General features: G+C 40.6%; 1 protein-coding gene across 1 annotated transcript in view; it reads right to left on the reverse strand.

The window, feature by feature from the left end:
* clpb (caseinolytic mitochondrial matrix peptidase chaperone subunit B) overlaps positions 1–18190 on the reverse strand; it is a 27416-nt gene extending 9226 nt beyond the window's left edge. Inside the window, exons 1-5 of the mRNA XM_053320280.1 lie at positions 17539–18190; positions 15603–15654; positions 12409–12495; positions 2203–2306; positions 449–577 (exon numbers count right to left, since the gene is read on the reverse strand). Coding sequence (XP_053176255.1) covers positions 449–577; positions 2203–2306; positions 12409–12495; positions 15603–15654; positions 17539–18004 — 838 coding nt within the window. The 5' untranslated portion in view covers positions 18005–18190. The remainder of the gene's footprint in view (positions 1–448; positions 578–2202; positions 2307–12408; positions 12496–15602; positions 15655–17538) is intronic.
* Positions 18191–18573: the final 383 nt, after the last annotated feature.

An 18573-nucleotide genomic window follows, 5' to 3' on the forward strand; every position in this document is an offset into this window, starting at 1 on the left:
TTGCAGGGAGGGGTGATGAGCAAACTGTCTGGGACCACTGGGACTTTTCCTTTTTTTTGGTGGACAATAAAATTTCGGTAGTGAGTGAAATGAGTTCAGGTGACAGCTGTAGTTTGCAGTTTAATATCACGAGGGACAGACTTGATTTTTCATCTAAGCAGGAGGAACAATCACTCATCTCGTTCTCCCTTTCTGTGCCTTATAGGTGGTCAGGATGGAGCCTCTCAATTGGATAAAGCGAGATGAAATGTAGGAAGCGTGAGTGGTACCTTGTCACTGGTTTGGTTGAGAAACAAGGCGGAAGGGGTGGGGGGTGGGGGGGGGGTGGGGGGGGGGGGGTGTTAGAGTGATCTTCGACTTCTTTAGAGTTTATTTAGACTCTTTAGGGTTAGCTGTGATGGGTTTAAGGGAGAGGTGGGGAGGTGGGGAGGTGTGAGGTGTAACATACCAGCATCTAGCAGCATGCTGACGGTGCGTGTGTCATCAGCCAGTGTGGCGTAGTGAAGCGCTGTGCAACCACGGAAACCAGCCCTACTGCTGAGCCTGCTGCTGAATTCATCCTCTCTGGACACCAGGACTGCAGGAAGAGACAGAGACAGAGACAGAGACGACACACACACACAACAAAAAAAAAACTTTACCGGAAACATGGTTATGAACAATGAACATGAATAATTACTTTAAAAAAAAAAAAAGGCAGAATAATGTCGTTTAAATGAGCTTTTTTTTTTTTTTTTTTTTTTTTTGTTGTTGTTGTGTGTGGATCTGTTTAGACTCAAAATTCCTCAAAGATGGAAACAGGATAAGCACCTCCGATGTAGATGCGATCAGTACATTTCCTGCAGCAGCTGAAGAATGATGATGAATGATGAATGACCAAATTAGACTGGGATTGTTCAAAAGCCTTTTTAAAACCTATAAAACCTTTCTTTTTTCTTTTTTTCTTTTTTTAACCAATTCTCAGTCAGTGATAAGTTTCCAGTCAGTATGATGATGACAAGACTGCAGACTATAAAATTGTCTTTCCTGTTTCCAACTTTGCAAGACTTGTTCATTTTCGCAGATTTAAGCTCGACTGTCCGACACGATAGGAATAATATGCGTTGTGTTTTAGAGCCTCCTCTGCTTCGCTCCTTACTAATAACACAGATAGTCTATCATTCTCTCCTTACTCCTCTTTTTCATAAGAGCACTCATCTCGTGCCACTCCTCCATCATCTGTTTGTATTTTTTTCCGCCTCCTTCCTCTCTTCCTCGGTATCCATCAATTCCTTTCATCACTCGCACCCTCTTTCCTCCTCCCCCTCCCTCCCTCCCTCCCTCCCTCCCCTCCCCTGCTCCTTTTATCCCAATAACTTTGTCTCATCCATTTCCTGACTTCCTCTCCCTCTCCCCTCCTCTCTCCCTCATCATCCCACCCATTTCCTTCAATCCCTCCCTCCCTCCATCAAGCCCACAAACAATGCACATCTTCTTCCTTCTCCTCCATCTTTAACCTCACTCTGCATCCCTTCCTTCTCACCCTTCCCTTTTTTTTTTACATCCAGTCTTTCCCTTCCTCTATCTATCCCACTCTTTTTCTTCTCTATCTCAACGACAGTTTCTCTCTGCAGTGTCTCTCTCTGTGTGTGTGTGTGTGTATGAGAGAGAGAGAGAGAGGGAGAGACAGGGTGGGATAATCATAGCTAACCCAATAAAGCGTCGCACAGGCCCCCCTAGCCCATCCATCAGTGTGCGTCTGGGAAACGCTTCCCCACGCTACGCCAGCCCCACGTGGACCCAAACCTGACAGCCATATAAATGTCTGCAATATACATATCCCATATAAATATGTCTGCAGAAACCCAACACAGACTGGAGGGGGTAAAGTGTGTGTGTGTGTATCTTCACCAGCCTGCCTGCCTGTGTGTGTGTTCGTGTGTGTGTGTGTGTGTGTGTGTGTGTGTGTGTGTGTGTGTGTGTGTGTGTGCAGCTCGGGAGAAAAACAAATAAAACATGCACTACTTGTCACAAAACATGAAAAATAAACAATACAAGCAAAATGAAACGTGTATGCAAATCTTTATGCAAATTATAATGTCTCATAATGTCCCTCTCTACACTTAGGATTCATATGTGTAATATAGCGACCACACACACACACACACACACACACACACACTCAAACAAACACACACACACAGTTGCATTTTTTTTTTTTACCTTCCAGTGAGTGGATGCCTTTCTCCCGCGATGTGTCGTAAACGTTATTGAAGTCGTCGCCAGCGTTTGGATCGGCACCAGCTTCCAGCAGAACCTTCACCACACTGGAAAACACACACACACACACACACACACACACACACACACACACACAGACACACACACACACACACACACACACACACACACACACACACACACACAGAGTTATATACATGTGCTAATGCAGCTTTACACATTCATACAGACGAGCATTTCATCTGTAATTATTCTTCTAGTCTTCTTTTCTATTAGAAATAATAAAAATTCGATATATCGGGGGTTGATATGTTACTGGCCGATAAGAAGAAGAAGAAGAAGAAGAAGAAGAAGAAGAAGAAGAAGAAGAAGAAGAAGAAGAAGAAGAAGAAGAAGAAGAAGAAGAAGAAGAAGAAGAAGAAGAAGAAGAAGAAGAAGAAGAAGAAGAAGAAGAAGAAGAAGAAGAAGAAGAAGAAGAACAAGAACAAGAACAAGAACAAGAAGAAGAAGAAGAAGAAGAAGAAGAAGAAGAAGAACAAGAACAAGAACAAGAAGAAGAAGAAGAAGACGAAGAAGGAGAAGAAGAAGAAGAAGAAGGAGAAGGAGAAGAAGAAGAAGAAGAAGACGAAGAAGAAGAAGAAGAAGAGTGTTTATTGTTCCAGTACTTGAATGTCAGCCGATTCTTACGTCTGATAACGTGGAGTATTTTATACAATAGCTGTTGATTAGAGACATCACCCAAAACCTTCTTCTAGATGAGGATTTGGAAAAACTAGCAATATTTTTAAGATTTTGTAGTTTTCTCATATTCATCCATAAGTAGAAGAAATTCTCTCTCTCTCTCTCTCTCTCTCTCTCTCTCTCTCTCTCTCTCTCTCTCTCTCTCTCTCTCTCTCTCTCTCTCTCTCTCTCTCTCTCTCTCTCTCTCTCTCTCTCTCTCTCTCTCTCTCTCTCTCTCTCTCTCTCTCTCTCTCTCTCTCTCTCTCTCTCTCTCTCTCTCTCTCTCTCTCTCTCTCTCTCAGTTGTATTTATATAGAACATTTCATACACAATGGAAACTCAATGTGCTTTATATAAAACAGGAAAACATGTGATTTGAGAAACTTAAAACATACAATTAAACCCCCACCCCAACACTAATAATAAAAGCAAAGTACAGAAACATAGAAAAAGAGAAATAAAATGCTAGAATAGAGCATTAAATATAAGATTGCAGCATAAAATAATAAATTAGCTTTAAAATCATTAAAAGGACATATAGAGTGCAAATGAAAGATTAAAAAGTAAAGTGCTTTAAAAGAGCTCAATTATAATAAGCACAGGAGAAGAGAAGAGTTTTTAACCTCTAAACATTACTGTTGGTAGTGGGGGGGGGGGGGGGGAATAAAGGTTCATTATCCTTTATTGTCTTCTTGCAATTAAAGTAATATTAGCTGTTAGCAACAAACAGCTGATTACTGGCAACCAGCTCTGAAACTCCCAAATCAGGTCATCAGCTGGTCTGGTTTATGAAACTGGGATCCTTCATGTAGCCAAAACATAATCTTTGACCCCTTTAAAGTCCTTGAAAAAGAAAAAGTTGGATTCAAATATTAAATCTATCCTAATATATCATTAAATATTCAGTTAAATAATAAAAGTAATCCATAGACGTGAGTTATGAAGCATTTAAAAGTGTTAATGTGCTTCATCAGGACTAATGTGGGTGTGATCTGATCAGGTTTTTATCGACGCTGATGAAACAACCCACCGACTGTCATCACATGTGGATTCATTCGACGCTGCTCGGATTGGTGCATCCCAAGCGTGTGACGTCATCCTTTTCCCCAACATAGCCCAGCCCACTTCAAACCAATAAAAAAAAAAAAAAGAGCACGGATAAAAACAGGAATACGGGAATCAACTCTATAAATAACCCCAAAAACCTGCTGGAGAAAATAAAACTGATAATAAGAAGAAGTTTTTTTTTTTTTTTTTGTCGTCTGAGGCTTTAACGATATTCCTCCCATCCTTCCTCAACTGACCACGACTCTTCACCTGATTCACCCCCCGTCCCCGTTATAGTGGATACGCTCTAATGACCACTTCCCCTCCCTTTCGCCTTGTAACATGTACATATGTGTACATTGATGGGTGGGGGGTGGGTGGGGTCGGGCCTGTTTCCGGCTCCTTTGGGGGGTCCTTGTAGTGTGTGTGTGTGTGTGTGTGTGTGTGTGTGTGTGTGTGTGTGTGTGTAGTCCTTCATTGGAGCGTACAGCCTTATAGAACAAACACAAGACTACCTCGGCAACACCACTCACTGTGACCCGACGGACATTCCAGGTACCGTCTCTCCGTCTACAGAACACACACACACACACACACACACACACACACACACTAACACACACTTTACATTTACCACCGTGAACGTGACATCGAGACACAGACATGCATATGTATACACGCAAACACACAAAAGATCGTCAACCCCGAGCCTGCCTGCGCCGACTGGGAGAAGAGGAACGGGGGGCGATGGCCGAAACTTGAACCCTGCCAGTATACGCTGCTGGCTGTCATTAAACCTGTGACTATGTAATGCAGACTGGGAGGTAGTGATGAATCATTTTCAGCTAAATGGTTATTATGGGTGGCGGGAGAGGGGGGGGGGGGGGCAAAAGGGTTTAAAATGGTTTAAATGGAACGAAAGGATTACACACAGCGAGGATGAGGTGGACTCCATTTTTAGAGCAGCTACAGTCGACCACGTAAGACGCTGTGGTTCAAGCTGCCGAAGCATAAATGAGCTCATTATACGAACGTCAACTCTGATGTTAAACCACAGAGCTGATTTAAAGGTGAAGCTGTGAAGTTCAACAACCTGCTTACCTGTTACTGAAACAGAAATAGAAATAGAAATAAAAGTCATGGTATTTAAATTAAAGTCAAATGATATTCAAACATGGACAACAGATTGTAGCACGAATATATATCTGAATTATAGAGTCAAAGAAAAGGACGGCTGCAACTAATGGTTCATTTGGAGCTGCAGCAATTACCTGATCAATAGATTAATAATAATAATAATCAACTTTATTTATAACTTTCATACAAGACATGTAGCTTCAAATACTGATAATCGTCTGCAACTATTTTGATAACTGAATAATCATTTTTGTCTCTTTTTTTTATCTTTCCAGGTTTCAGCTTCTCAAATTAAAATATTTAAAGACTAACTTTTGACAGTTTTTTCACCATTTTCTGACATTTCATGGACAAAATAATGAATCGATTAATTCATTGTGAATATAATCTGCTGAATAATCCATAGTGACAACAATTGTTAGTAGCCCTATTTTATTTAAATAATCTGCTCATTATTTTTCTATATATGTCTATAAAATTCTGAAAGCCTTCATTCAATTTCGGATGTATTCAAATAATTATTAACGACTAACAGCCACCAGATATTCACATCTATTATATGACAATGAAAACCATCAAATTCAAACATGTAAGAAGGTGAAACTGGTGAATATTTGGCAGTTTTGATTGAAATATAACAATAAGCTGACTGGATTTTCAAAATAAAAGATCGATTGATGAGCTGATTAATTGACTGTTATAGCTCTAAATGAATGAATGAATGAATGAATGTGATTCCTGTATCTGTTTGAGAGACCAGGAGAGGCTCAACAATGAACCCAGTACAGTATGTCAACACCATCCCAACACATTTCTGTTTTATATCAATGAAACTAAAGAAAAGTTTCTCTTCATTTCCATTAATATGACTAAAATGTGAAGAGACCATCTCTCTGGTTGATGTGTGTTCCTGTGGGAGAACAAGGCTGAGAACGGCCTGGCCAGGTCTTTGTGTCTGACCTTGCTGAGGGGGTATAAAAGGACTATCGGGGGGTCCTCTTTTGTTACTGTATCACTGTGGCTCGGGGGGGTGGAGGGGGGGATGTGACCCACGGAGGGCTCTCCTCTCACCCTTGCAAGCACTTCTACAAACACCTCGATGCATCCTCTGAGACACACAGGGGGCAAACACTAACTACGGCCGGTCACACGAGGCTGGGCAGGACTGTGTGAAGAAATGAGACGGTGTGAGAGAGAGAGGGGTTAATGGCATCGGAAAGGTAAACACGAAAGGGATAAAGAGAGGAAAACTGCAGAAGAAGAGGAGGAGGAGGAGAGGGAGAGGGAGAGGGAGAGGGAGGGAGGAGGAGGAGTGGATGAAAGGAGGGAAGTACGGCCACAAAGATGAAAGAGAAAGAGATTTAATTATAAGGGATGGTGCTAAAACTAATGAGCTTTTGAAAACAGTTTATAGTTTTACTAATCAACTGATGATCAAGTGGCTAACTTTATTTGGGACATTTAGGAGGAGAGTTGCAGCACTAATTTGAGGCCAAACTAAAGGCATGCGGAGGTTAATTAGGTTAAACCCCCATTTTTTTTTAAAAGAACTGGGACAAAAGTAGAAATTATAGACTTCCTAATAGAATCATATGAATACCCCAAAACATTATCGTCTGTGAATTACAACGTTATTTTACTTTGGTAGCTAAATTAAAGACAGAATGAGACAAATGTAAGAGGGGGAGTTATCCGGCTGCTGACTAACATCTTTGCCTGTATTTGGTCCAATGAGTTCTACTTGGCATTAAAACAATGTTAACACCTCTGGAGATAACTCTAATTTACCATCTTGCTCAAGGACACTTAAACACAACGGACCTCCAGTGAAATGATATCGTCTCCCTGCTTCACCACCGTTTCATACTTTTTATCAAAGTGATGAAACAATGACCACCCATCACTTAACAAGTCAAAAAACCCCATTTTTAAAAGAACTGGGACAAAAGTAGAAATTATAGACTTCCTAATAGAATCATATGAACACCCCAACATTATCGTCTGTAAATGATTATAACATTATTTTACTTTCGTGGCTAAATTAAAGACTAATATGACTAACATCTTTGCCTGTATTTGGTCCAATGAGTTCTACTTGGCATTAAAACAATGTTAACACCTCTGGAGATAACTCTAATTTACCATCTTGCTTAAGGACACTTAAACACACCAGACCTCTAGTGAAATGATATCGTCTCCCTGCTTCACCACCGTTTCACGCTTGTATCAAAGTGATGAAACAATGACCACCGATCACTTAACAAGTCAAAACTCCCCATTTTTAAAATAACTGGGACAAAAGTAGAAATTATAGACTTCTTAATAGAATCATATGAACACCCTAACATTATCGTCTGTAAATTATTGTAACATTATTTTACTTTCATGGCTAAATTAAAGACTAATATGACTAACATCTTTGCCTGTATTTGGTCCAATGAGTTCTACTTGGCTTTAAAACAATGTTAACACTCTGGAGATAACTCTAATTTACCATCTTGCTCAAGGACACTTAAACACAACAGATGCTCCAAACCAGACCTCCAGTGAAATGATATCGTCTCCCTGCTTGAGCACCGTTGTTGCACGCTTGTATCAAAGTGATGAAACAATGACCACCGATCACTTAACAAGTCAGTGCTGCTGACGCTGGCGGATTTAACCTTCCAGCTCAGGCTCCAGGTTTGCCAACAGGTGACTGGTGGTGTTTGTTTCCCTTCCTGCCCTGGAGGGAAGACAGGAAACAGACGCTTCCGTTTCTCTTACGCTATATAATGGACACCCGAGCTGAACTGACCATCCATGTCTCGGACCACCTGGCCCAGACGCTGGACCTCACTTGACCCCACCTCACCTGGTGCACGCCTGGGGTCAGCTAGAAGCCAGGAGGACGAGGGGCTCACTGCATTTACTTACTTTTCTTATTTGCTTTACACCAATCCAAGTTAAACATGTAATTTATTTAGCTTGATTTCCTGTTTAGCTTTTTTTAGCTGCTACACTCTGTTGTCCTTGGATTAAAGTGAAATGTGGCCAACATTGATTATCACTTAAGAACAATCACAGCCTTTAAAATGTTACTAGAATTTGTCAAAGGCTTCTTTAAAGCATTTTAAGGCCATTTATTCAATTTTACCCACTAACACTAACAATTTAACCCACTTTTTCTGCTTTGCTAAATTAGCCATGCACGGGGCGAAGTTCACGTCCAAGTCCATTGATAGCAGTCATGATATGATGCAGTGGTTTCTACGTAGACAGATATAGTTATTCTTTCACTATTTGCTGTATTTTATCCTAACCAGGATACACTTTGAAGAGAAACTGTTCATGTGTTTAGGCATGGGACGATAACCGTGTTCAAGGTATACCGCAATATGAAAAAGCCACGATAACCGAAATCGCAAAATGTTCTGTCATACCGTTCCTAAAGGTATGAGCAGTTTTTTGTGTTCAAAGACAGAAAGTGGAAAGGTCAGAAATCCCTCAGGTGGTGCAGCTTTATTTTTCTTCCTTTTAGGAACATTTTAGAGCTGTAATCGCAATACCGCCATACCGTGAAACCGTGATATTTTTGCTTATGGTTATCATACCGCCAGAATCTCATACCGGCCCATGCCTACATGTGTTAATAAACATATGAAAATTCATAAGGTGGCTGTAAAGTAACACAGGGGGGTGAAACAGCGACTCTGAAACTTTTCAAAGCATGGCATCAATCATAGAAATTTCCTTTACAGCTTCCCCCAATAACCCTAACTCACCAGATATAACGGCAAAATGGCAAAATGGCGAACTCATTGTGCAATCAGACAATAAACATCCATGTCCTACAAGCAGCCACAACCTGTCTATGAAACCATAAATCAAACTTTCACTGTAGAGTCTTGATTTGCTTTTGGGCAGCACACGCTCAGTCTTGAGGTCTGTGATGTATCAGCATTTCTTTGAGCTTTATTCACCATGAAAAACCTGTCCGTCACTCACTTTGTTATCACTGTTTCTGATATTAACCTGGAAAACAAGCACATTGTGTCTGTGATAATCTGCTACAACATAACTGTACGTTTAACAGAGTCTTATATATTTATTTATTTCTATTTCTATTTCTCTAATCCCTATTTAGCATTTATAAGCAGAAATAAACTGCTTAAAATATTGTATAACACTCAATAATGTAGTTATAAGCAGATATATAAGGACATTGTAAGTGTTTAAGTATATGTATGAATTGTATTCACCATGAGAAATCTGTCCATCACTCGCTTTGTTATCACGGTTTCTGATATTAACCTGGAAAACAAGCACATTGCTTTTCATACCATGTCTTGTATATTTATTTCTTCTGTAACACTTTACTTTATGCCCCCCCTAGTTAGCATTTATAAGCAGAAATAAACCCTGAGTCTGTATGTTGGCTATTTTTGTGAGAAGGTGACATTCAATTTCCCCTCCAAGGGATTAATAAAGTACTTCTTATCTTAAATGTTTTATAACACTCAATAATGTAGTTATAAGCAGATATAAGGACATTTTAAGTGTTTGTGACTATATGTATGAATTGTATTTTCATTTCACAACATTTGGGCTTTAACTTCTATGAAGACATTTTACTATATTGTCATTCATTATCTGTTTATTCACCAGCTTCCACTTCTGGATGCTCACAAGATAAGATTAATAAATGTATATATCTACACTGCTACTGCTAATAAATGCTAAATAAAGGGACTTAAAGTAAAGCTGTAATATCTTCCTCTTTGATATGTATATAGCGAAAAATGTAGTTAATATGTCTTTTTGTGAATAGAGTCCCATAAATGCTTTACTCTGACACTAAATCAGACTATTTACCATCATAATATATATCATCATACCCCACTCGTCATTTCACTGGGATCTCCTTGGTGATTTTTACCCATATCCCAGCTAATCCCAGTCCCAAACCCATAATCCCACTCCACATCACTCTACCCCACTGCTAAACTATTCTCTCCCTCTCTCTTTCCCAACAAGCCACTCATCCTCTCGTTCCATCATCCCCTCTGCTTTCCCTCGTCTCTCCCCCCGCCCCACCTCTGTCTCACCGAGTCGCTCGGCCGACAGGTCGGAACGGTCAACAGGCGTTTCACTCGGCCGAGCAGTCATTGTGCACGTGAATACAGCGAGGGAGGGATGGAGGGAGAGAAAGAGAGATGGAGATGGGTATTGTGTGTTAAAGAGTGCAAACAGTGGGCCCGGCCCTGCGCCTCCCAGATTTAGCCCCACATCAAAGCTAAGCAAACACACGCCCCCACAATGTCTCACCCTTAATTCTTACACACAGCCCTCTACTCCACCCCTGATTCTCTTACACACAGCCGCACCTTGACCCCTGAACACTAGCAACTAGCAAAGCTGGATTGGACTGGTGAGCCAAACACCTAGAAAATGGTCAGAGGACACCAGCTCCCCTTTCCCCCCCCCCCAGACATGGCACTGTAGAAAAATGTTCTGCCCCCGGAAACACAGTTATCACTTCTGCTCCAGGAAAATATAAATACGCTTTGAGGGAGGGGTGCAATAATTCAACGACGAGATCCATGTTGACATTGTGGCTACAGGCTAGATCTTGTTCATGAGTGACGTTCTCTGCGTTTTCACTTAACGGCTGCAAATAAAGTTGTGTGTGGCTGAGTAATAGACACTTGGCCTGCAAGATATTTAAACTCTGCTTGTCTGTGTGTTGCCTGTTTATGCTTGCATTCACACATGAATCCTGTGTGTGTGTGTGTGGGTGTGTGTGTGTGTGTGTGCAAATGTTTTGTGAGCAGATATGAGCCTATGTGAGAGATGTGAGAGTGATGTGTGTGAACCGATGTTTTGTCTTCCCTGCAGCAGTGACGGCTCACTGGGGGGTTGGAGGACGGGATTAAACACAGAGGAGTGTCACTGCCTTGCTGAGTTATAGCACTCATAACACACACACACACACACACACACACAAACACAAACACACAGGACAGTGCAGTGACACACATACAAGCATAGTGCGTACAGACACCGACGCCAAAACTGTGAGCAAAAACAGTAGACTCACAGAGAGCCCCGTCACATCATTAAACATGACATCACATACATGTCACATGGCAACGATCACGCAGGACACACGCTGATACATGCTGTAGCTTCAACATCGACGCAACAAAGTCAAATGATCCAAGCATCAGATCGTATTTGTCTCTGAGGGGTGAATCACACACCGAACAGTCTCAAAAAACTTCAGAGAAATACACAAACACATTCACAGAAATGACAAAAAATCCAAACTGAGGAATTATATGCTCCAAGTATGTTCTCAAAAACCTGAAAAACAAGTCGGCTTTGATTCATCTGTCACAATCAGCTCACCATAATTAACATAAATAGTTCATATGTTTTCATTTTGGTGTCATAAATTCAGACAACCTTTCTTAAAAAAGGAGCATCTGTAACCCTGAGATTCAGTATAAGCTCATTTTACGTTATGTTCATGTTTAAATTTCACATAACGTTTCTCACGGGCACATGAGGCCCTCAAACAAAAAAAAAAAAAGTGACCAGAGAGTCTTGATGGAGGGGGGGAAAAAAAGAAAAATCTGTTTAAATTGGATTTGGCCCGGCCTTAACCTCGGCCCCTCTCTGTGTTGTGTGTGTTCTGGGGGCCAGGAGGCTAATTTAATTTGTTGGACAGAGAGATTGGGGGTGGAGGGGAGGGGGTCGGGTAAAGACCGTCTGTCACTCTGAAAGTTGCACTTCAGAAGACCTACTGTAACAACGAGAGCAGGGACATGGACAACGCACGATAACTCATGCAGACAGCTGTGATAATAGCTGAATACTACATGAGTATCCATGTAAGGCTCATCGGGGGGGGGGGGGGGGGGGGGGGGGGCGCTTTAGCACTGAAGATGCAACATTTTACAGAGTAGGAAAAAATAGAAAGACAAATAAAACTGCAATGATTAGATGATTAATGAAATAATTGATCAAAAGAAAAATAATGGCCAACTATTGTATAATCCATTTATTGTTTTGAATCATTTTATTTTAAAAGAACGATGTCTTCAGTCCTCTATGATAGTAAACTGACTGTCTGCTGGTTGTGGTCTGCTGGTTGGGACAAAACAAGATATTTCAGTGGCATCTCTCGGCTCTGACAAACACTGATCAACATTTTTATGACATTTTATTGACAACACAACTAATGAATTGATCGGTTTGCGAAATAATCATTAGCAGTCCTACACACATAGAGACAAATACCTGTGCTGTCGGTTCATGGAAGCCACCATAAGAGCGGTCCAACCCAGACGGTGGCGATAATTTGGGTCCACGCCCTCCTTTAACAGCCTGGTGGGGAAAGAGACACAGAAAAAGGTGAAAGTTACACTTAGGCATCAAATTTAACATTGACGTATTGTAGAAAATGATCTTAAACAAGCCCCAACATCAGTGGCAGCATTTTGTTTATATTGTAACAGCAGCTGACATATGATGGTGGATAGTTTAGATTCATGCTTGAATGCAAAGACGAGAGATATGGCTGACCAGCTGTTAAAGTGATTGTATCAAGGATCGTCTTGCCATGAGACCACCATGATAAAAACCAGCCCATCATATCTTTGTCTCTATCTGCAGCCACACACCGGCCACTCGAGCGTCACTGTGTGTAAGCCAGGTGTGTGTTGAGTTCTGTGCCTCAGGGTACGACATCGGGTACTACTGTGAAGTGTGTGTGTGTGTGTGTGTGTGTGTGTGTGTGTGTGTGTGTGTGTGTGTGTGTGTGTGTGAGCGATCCGTCTGTCGTCTCTGAGCTGGTGCTGAGCAGGCAGACATTGTGTGTGTTTACAGTCAACACGGTGGCCTCTGACTGGTTTGCACTCTGCTCTGCTGCTCGCTGGTTCTGTTTTCACTGCGTGTAATATCAGTGTTCTGGAGCAGAAGAGATCGGCTCACCACTCGGGCTATTTCTGAGCGTTTAAGTGAAGTCGCCCTGAAACGCCATCAGCTCTTACTACTGAAAGGGATAAGTGGAAAAGTACTGTTGATTAATGAAGCCGTAGGACGGGATTAACCAATGTAAAATAATTTAATTAGCAAAGTTTTTAATGGAGAGCATACTTTTTTTTGTCCTGGCAGTAGAGTAAGAAGTATGATATATAAACACTAAGCATGCATTATCTTCTATTATATCGCCATTACTTCAAGACGGCCTCAGTGGAACAAGCTTTTTATGATCCGTCTTTGGTCTCTTAGATGAGAGAACATCAGTTTCACATGCATCTTCTAGTGTTAAAATGCTGCATTGCAACTATAAAGTGTTTTCCCACAGTTGTAGTTCATTCGCTTTTATAAAGCTGGCGTGAAAATGAGACGTCTGTCCTCTCGACTGCCTCTCAGCAGACACACCCTGACACTCTACCACTTATGTAAAACTCAACCAAAGCACTTAACACATCTGTGACCCGCTGACTGGCGGTCTTACTGCACTCTCACCTACACCATCTGCCACATGTGCACAGGTAACCCGAGCCTACGAATGGGAGACACACATGGATACACACATGGACAGTACACGCATGTACATGGATACAAATACACATCGCTCACACATGCGTCACATTTCACATTAATATGTTAAATGATCGCAATCTGTGTACTGTACGTTTCTATAGGCACTTGAATACATACTCAGCTCTCGGGTATTTTGCTGTCACGACATTTCCAAAGCACAGTTCAGGACTCAGTGCGTACATGTCTGACTCACAGTGTGTCAGACTCCATATTCTGTTCTCACAGTCACTCAAGATTTGTAATGTAATATAATCAGCAAGACAGATGGGACTGAGAAATAGTATAAGTCTGGTAAAACACACACACCCATCCTGCTAGCACACTCATTTAGGTTGACTGGCTCTGAGCGTGCGGCGAGACAGTATTAGTCTATGTTGGAGATCGGCTGCAGATGATGTGTGTAATTTAATTTGTGAATTACCAGAGAGAAGAGAAAAACAGGTGATACTTTGAAAAGGAAAAATTACACCTAAAAAATAAAAATGTCACACTGTTCAGATATCAGCTACATCCTATATAACCCTTCAGTCCTCATCAGGCACACACTGAAGCACATGTAGTCCTGCTACTCCACCTAGTGGCTAACGTTGGGAATACAACTACATGTGATGAAACTACATTGCTGGCTTGCTTTCTGCAGGAGATCTGTATACAAATCTATGAATTTATACCAAAAGTCACGGCCTTATATTGCACTTTGAACACAACCAGACTTGATCAAGAGTTAAATGTTAAATGTAGTTCTGGTTGAGATCGATTACATCAAGAATCTCAATATAATAATTAGGCTTTACACGATCAGGATTTTTGGGGCCGATCACCGATCAGTGAGTTTAAATAAACCGATCACCGATCCGATCACGTCTTCTTTGTCCATGCTCCGTTTCTTAAACTCGGCTCCTCCTCCTGTTCCCTATCCAGGTACATTTGTGGTGTTGAAACATTTTGCAGATGCTTCCCCACAAGGTTCTTTAGTGTTGCACAGATTGCAAATAGCTTGTGTTTTATCTGTCTGCTCACAACACCCACATTTGTTTGAATCCGATAGCTAATGATTCAAGATTCAAAAAACTTTACAGTCTTTCACATCGGGACAGGGCTCAAAACAATGTCGGTGGTGTGGAACTTCTTCGGAGTAAATGAGACAGATAAAACACAAGCCATCTGCAATCTATGCAACGGGAGCATCTGCAAAAAGTTTCAACATGACGACATTGATCGGATCGGCAAATTAAGACATTACAGCCGATCTCACAAATTGCATAAAATACTAAATATTGGCTCGATCCGATATAGCCGATCAGATCGGCGTAAAGCCTAATAATAATACAATAAACAATATTAAAATAGGTGGTATGTAATTTCTGTCAAATTAAATAACTGGTAATGTGGATAAAATGGCCAAATCAATAAAACATTAAAAGGTAATCTACAGTTTAGTTTGCCTTTCTCTTTTATGCAGGAGCAGTGTGAATACTGCCAGCTTTGAAACTCCTCCACAGCATTCAAATTGATATTTCTATTAGCTACTACTAATTATGTCTAATGTGGTTGCTCAAAAATCCAGTTTGTCAGACCCATAACGTTGGTATTTGTTGTGATTCAGTGCAATAAATAAGCTATAAAAATGTATAATGTAAGAATGATCATGTTACACAGTTGATTTACTCACTAGAGAACTCTTACAGGCAGTTTCATAGTAGCCTACTATAATCATATTGTTTATTAAAGGGAGAAAGGATGCTTGCTCCACTATGGTCCACTATAGTGTGCATGTTCAAGATCATGTGTGAGGGAGACTATACAGGTGTGTGAAATATGTAGCTACATGAAAACTTACAATGCGTGAGTAAGTATAAAAACAATGTGTGTATATGAAGTACCTGGCAACATCTTGAGGGTTATTGGTCCTTGCTGCCTCCAACAGAGCATCACCTATTGTAAAAAAAAAAAGAACAGAAGTACAGGAAGTTACATTTATAGATAAAGCACTGAGTCGTTCAGGGTCAGACCACATTTCTGATCCCCTGTTACATTTTGAATAATCCAGACCTCTCCCTAGTGAACGAACAGCTTTGTAATACAGTCAATATGAAGTACCAAAATACAGATGGTTGTATGTTCATAATGTGCCCTGTCCACCCCCCACCCCCATCCCTTCCTCCCATAGAGCCATACATGAATAGTGCAAATGTAAAATTATATCACAAGCAGATAAGAAACTTAGCAAAAAAACAACAAAAATACAAAAACAAAACACAAGCATTCAGTTTTTAAGCACCATATATCGACAACAAGCTCCCAGGAAACTTGAGTTTTGCTGCAACTGTTAGTTCTGTTCTTTTAAAATCAACATTTAAGACTTTTCCGTTTGCCACTATTTTTTATTAAATCACATTCAGGGCTTCTTATTCATATCCCGCACTGCCCTTCCCCACATACCTCCACCCTAACCCTGCAGCTTGGCCTCAAACCTCTGAATGTAGATCTAAAATATTTAACTATTTTGAATCTACTTAAATGTGTCTTTTTGTAATTTATTTAATTAATTTTACATTTTCTCTTTTATTTGCAGCAGTCTGAATTTTCTTGTTGAAATGTGCTACACAAATGAAATTGCTTTTCTATTCAGGAAGGCTTCATCATCTTAACTTATTTTCTTTATGTTGTGCGTTTTAATATTGTAGAACTTTGAGATTCACTAAGAATGAATGAAAAGTGCAGTACAAATGAAATTCTGAATTAAACAAATGGCTTATTACTAAGGGACTAATCTACTCTAAGTCAGCCAACATAATGAAAATTAATTTAGGGCTGGGTAATATATCAATATTATATCAATATCGTGATATGAGAGTGGATATCGTCTTAGAATTTGGATATCGTAATATAGTGATACAGCATAAGTGTTTCTTTTCCTGGTTTTAAAAGCTGCATCGAGGAACTTGGTCAAATATATCGTGATATTTGAGTTTATCTGTATCGCTTAGCCCTACCTCAGCTTTACTTTAATTTCTATTTACAATTAACACTTTGCACATATTTGAAAAAACACTTGATGCACCATTGTTATGCATTGCTTGTGTACATTTATTTATTTGTTTTTTTCATGGTTGTGTTGACATTTCTTTTCCCTGTCTGCCTTGATTGATAACTGATGTGATTAAAATCAGACGAAGGTTAAGTTGACAATAAAAGTGTTTAAATTGAATCCCCCCCCCCCCCCCCCCCTTATTTTAACCCAACCTTACGTCATAAAAAAAATCAATTATTATCTATATCAACTGATATAAAACACTTTTATCATGATACAGTTTACAGCCTAAGTTAATTCAGACCAGGGGCGATTCTAGGATCAGACCATTAAGAGACAATGAGAATTTGACATACAATGCCCTTTTCAAACCCCCTGCTAAATTACTTTTTCAGTGGATACAGCAACAAGACAAGAAATATTAATCCATAGTAGAGTTGTCTACTATAGTGTATAATAATAACAATGGTTCAGAATAAACAATCACAGATTTCTACAGAGAGGACTCTAAGATAGTTAATGAACCCTGAAGGGGAAAGATTATATATTAATGACAGAACTATGCAAAGTACATTAAACCTGTTACAATAAAACCATTTGAACCTGAAGCATAAGTGTTTGTCCCATCTCTAACAGACAGGCTTGCAAAATAATTCAAGTTGTATAAAATAATTTTTAGGGGGAAAAATGCAATAATAATTTACTTATGTTTAGGGGTGCTTGAGCCAAAGTGTGATATGAAACACTTTTATCATGATACAGTTTGAAGTTAATTCACACTATACCTTTGTTATCCGAGTCTTTCTTCAGACAGAAAGCCACGGCTGCAGCAGACAGCACGCCGGCAGAGGCCACTCCTGCCCGGCTAGCTCTTCCACCTGTGTCCCGGCCTTCACCTCCTCTTCCTCCACTCTGCTCCCCACTCTCCTCCCAGTACTGGTTGTTATGGCGCCCCCTACTGGCTAGAGCTGCCCAGGAGCTACGGCGATTCTCCAGATTGGAGATCCACCTAGGGGCGAGGTGGTGGTACTGCACCGACGGGTTCACGCTGGTACTAGGGGTCTCCTCTGTCAAAATGCCCCTCCTGGAGACCCGAGAGGTGGACACGATGGGGTTGCGGTTGTTCTCCGGTGCTGTCTCCCGGATACCCTGGCACGCGGTCCCGCTGGAGCTGCTCGTGAGGACTCGTTTGCATGGCGACAAGCTTCGCGACCTTCGCATAAACAGCCTGGTGGGAACGGATGATAACATGGCGATAAACTCACCGAAAACGAAGCGGAGGATTAAACCCTCGGCGTGTCAGTAATGTCAGGGGATAACGGGTAGACTAAAACCGGGGACACCACGGTAAATCCAATGTAGCGGCTGTTAAATCCTTAATTTACAGGTAGCTAATTACAACCAGCGAGACGCAAACAACCGCTTCACCTCATCGTAGCGTGGATGTCACCAGAACGCCGCGGTGCATCTTGGGAAATGTAGTTGTCCAGGAAACGTATGTGCCCAGCTATTGCCATGGCGACAGCTGTATCAGGGTTGTTGTTATTATATGAACTAAAACTAAGATTAAAACTAAAACTAGCAGTGAACAAATGTTTTAGTTAACTGACATTTTATAGAAAATAGATAAATAAAAACTACAATGAACAATGCAAAACTAACTAAAACTAAACTGAATTGCAGATAAAATCAGTTTAGTTTTAGTTTTCTTTTCATTTTCTCAATTTATTTACTATTCTGTTCAGTATGACTTCTTCAAACAGGCCTTTACAGCTTCTACTAATCAAGGCTTTCCTCCTAATACCTGAAAGACTATAAAA

The sequence above is a fragment of the Scomber japonicus genome, chromosome 6 (assembly GCF_027409825.1).
Source record: "Scomber japonicus isolate fScoJap1 chromosome 6, fScoJap1.pri, whole genome shotgun sequence".
Lineage (NCBI taxonomy): Eukaryota > Metazoa > Chordata > Actinopteri > Scombriformes > Scombridae > Scomber > Scomber japonicus.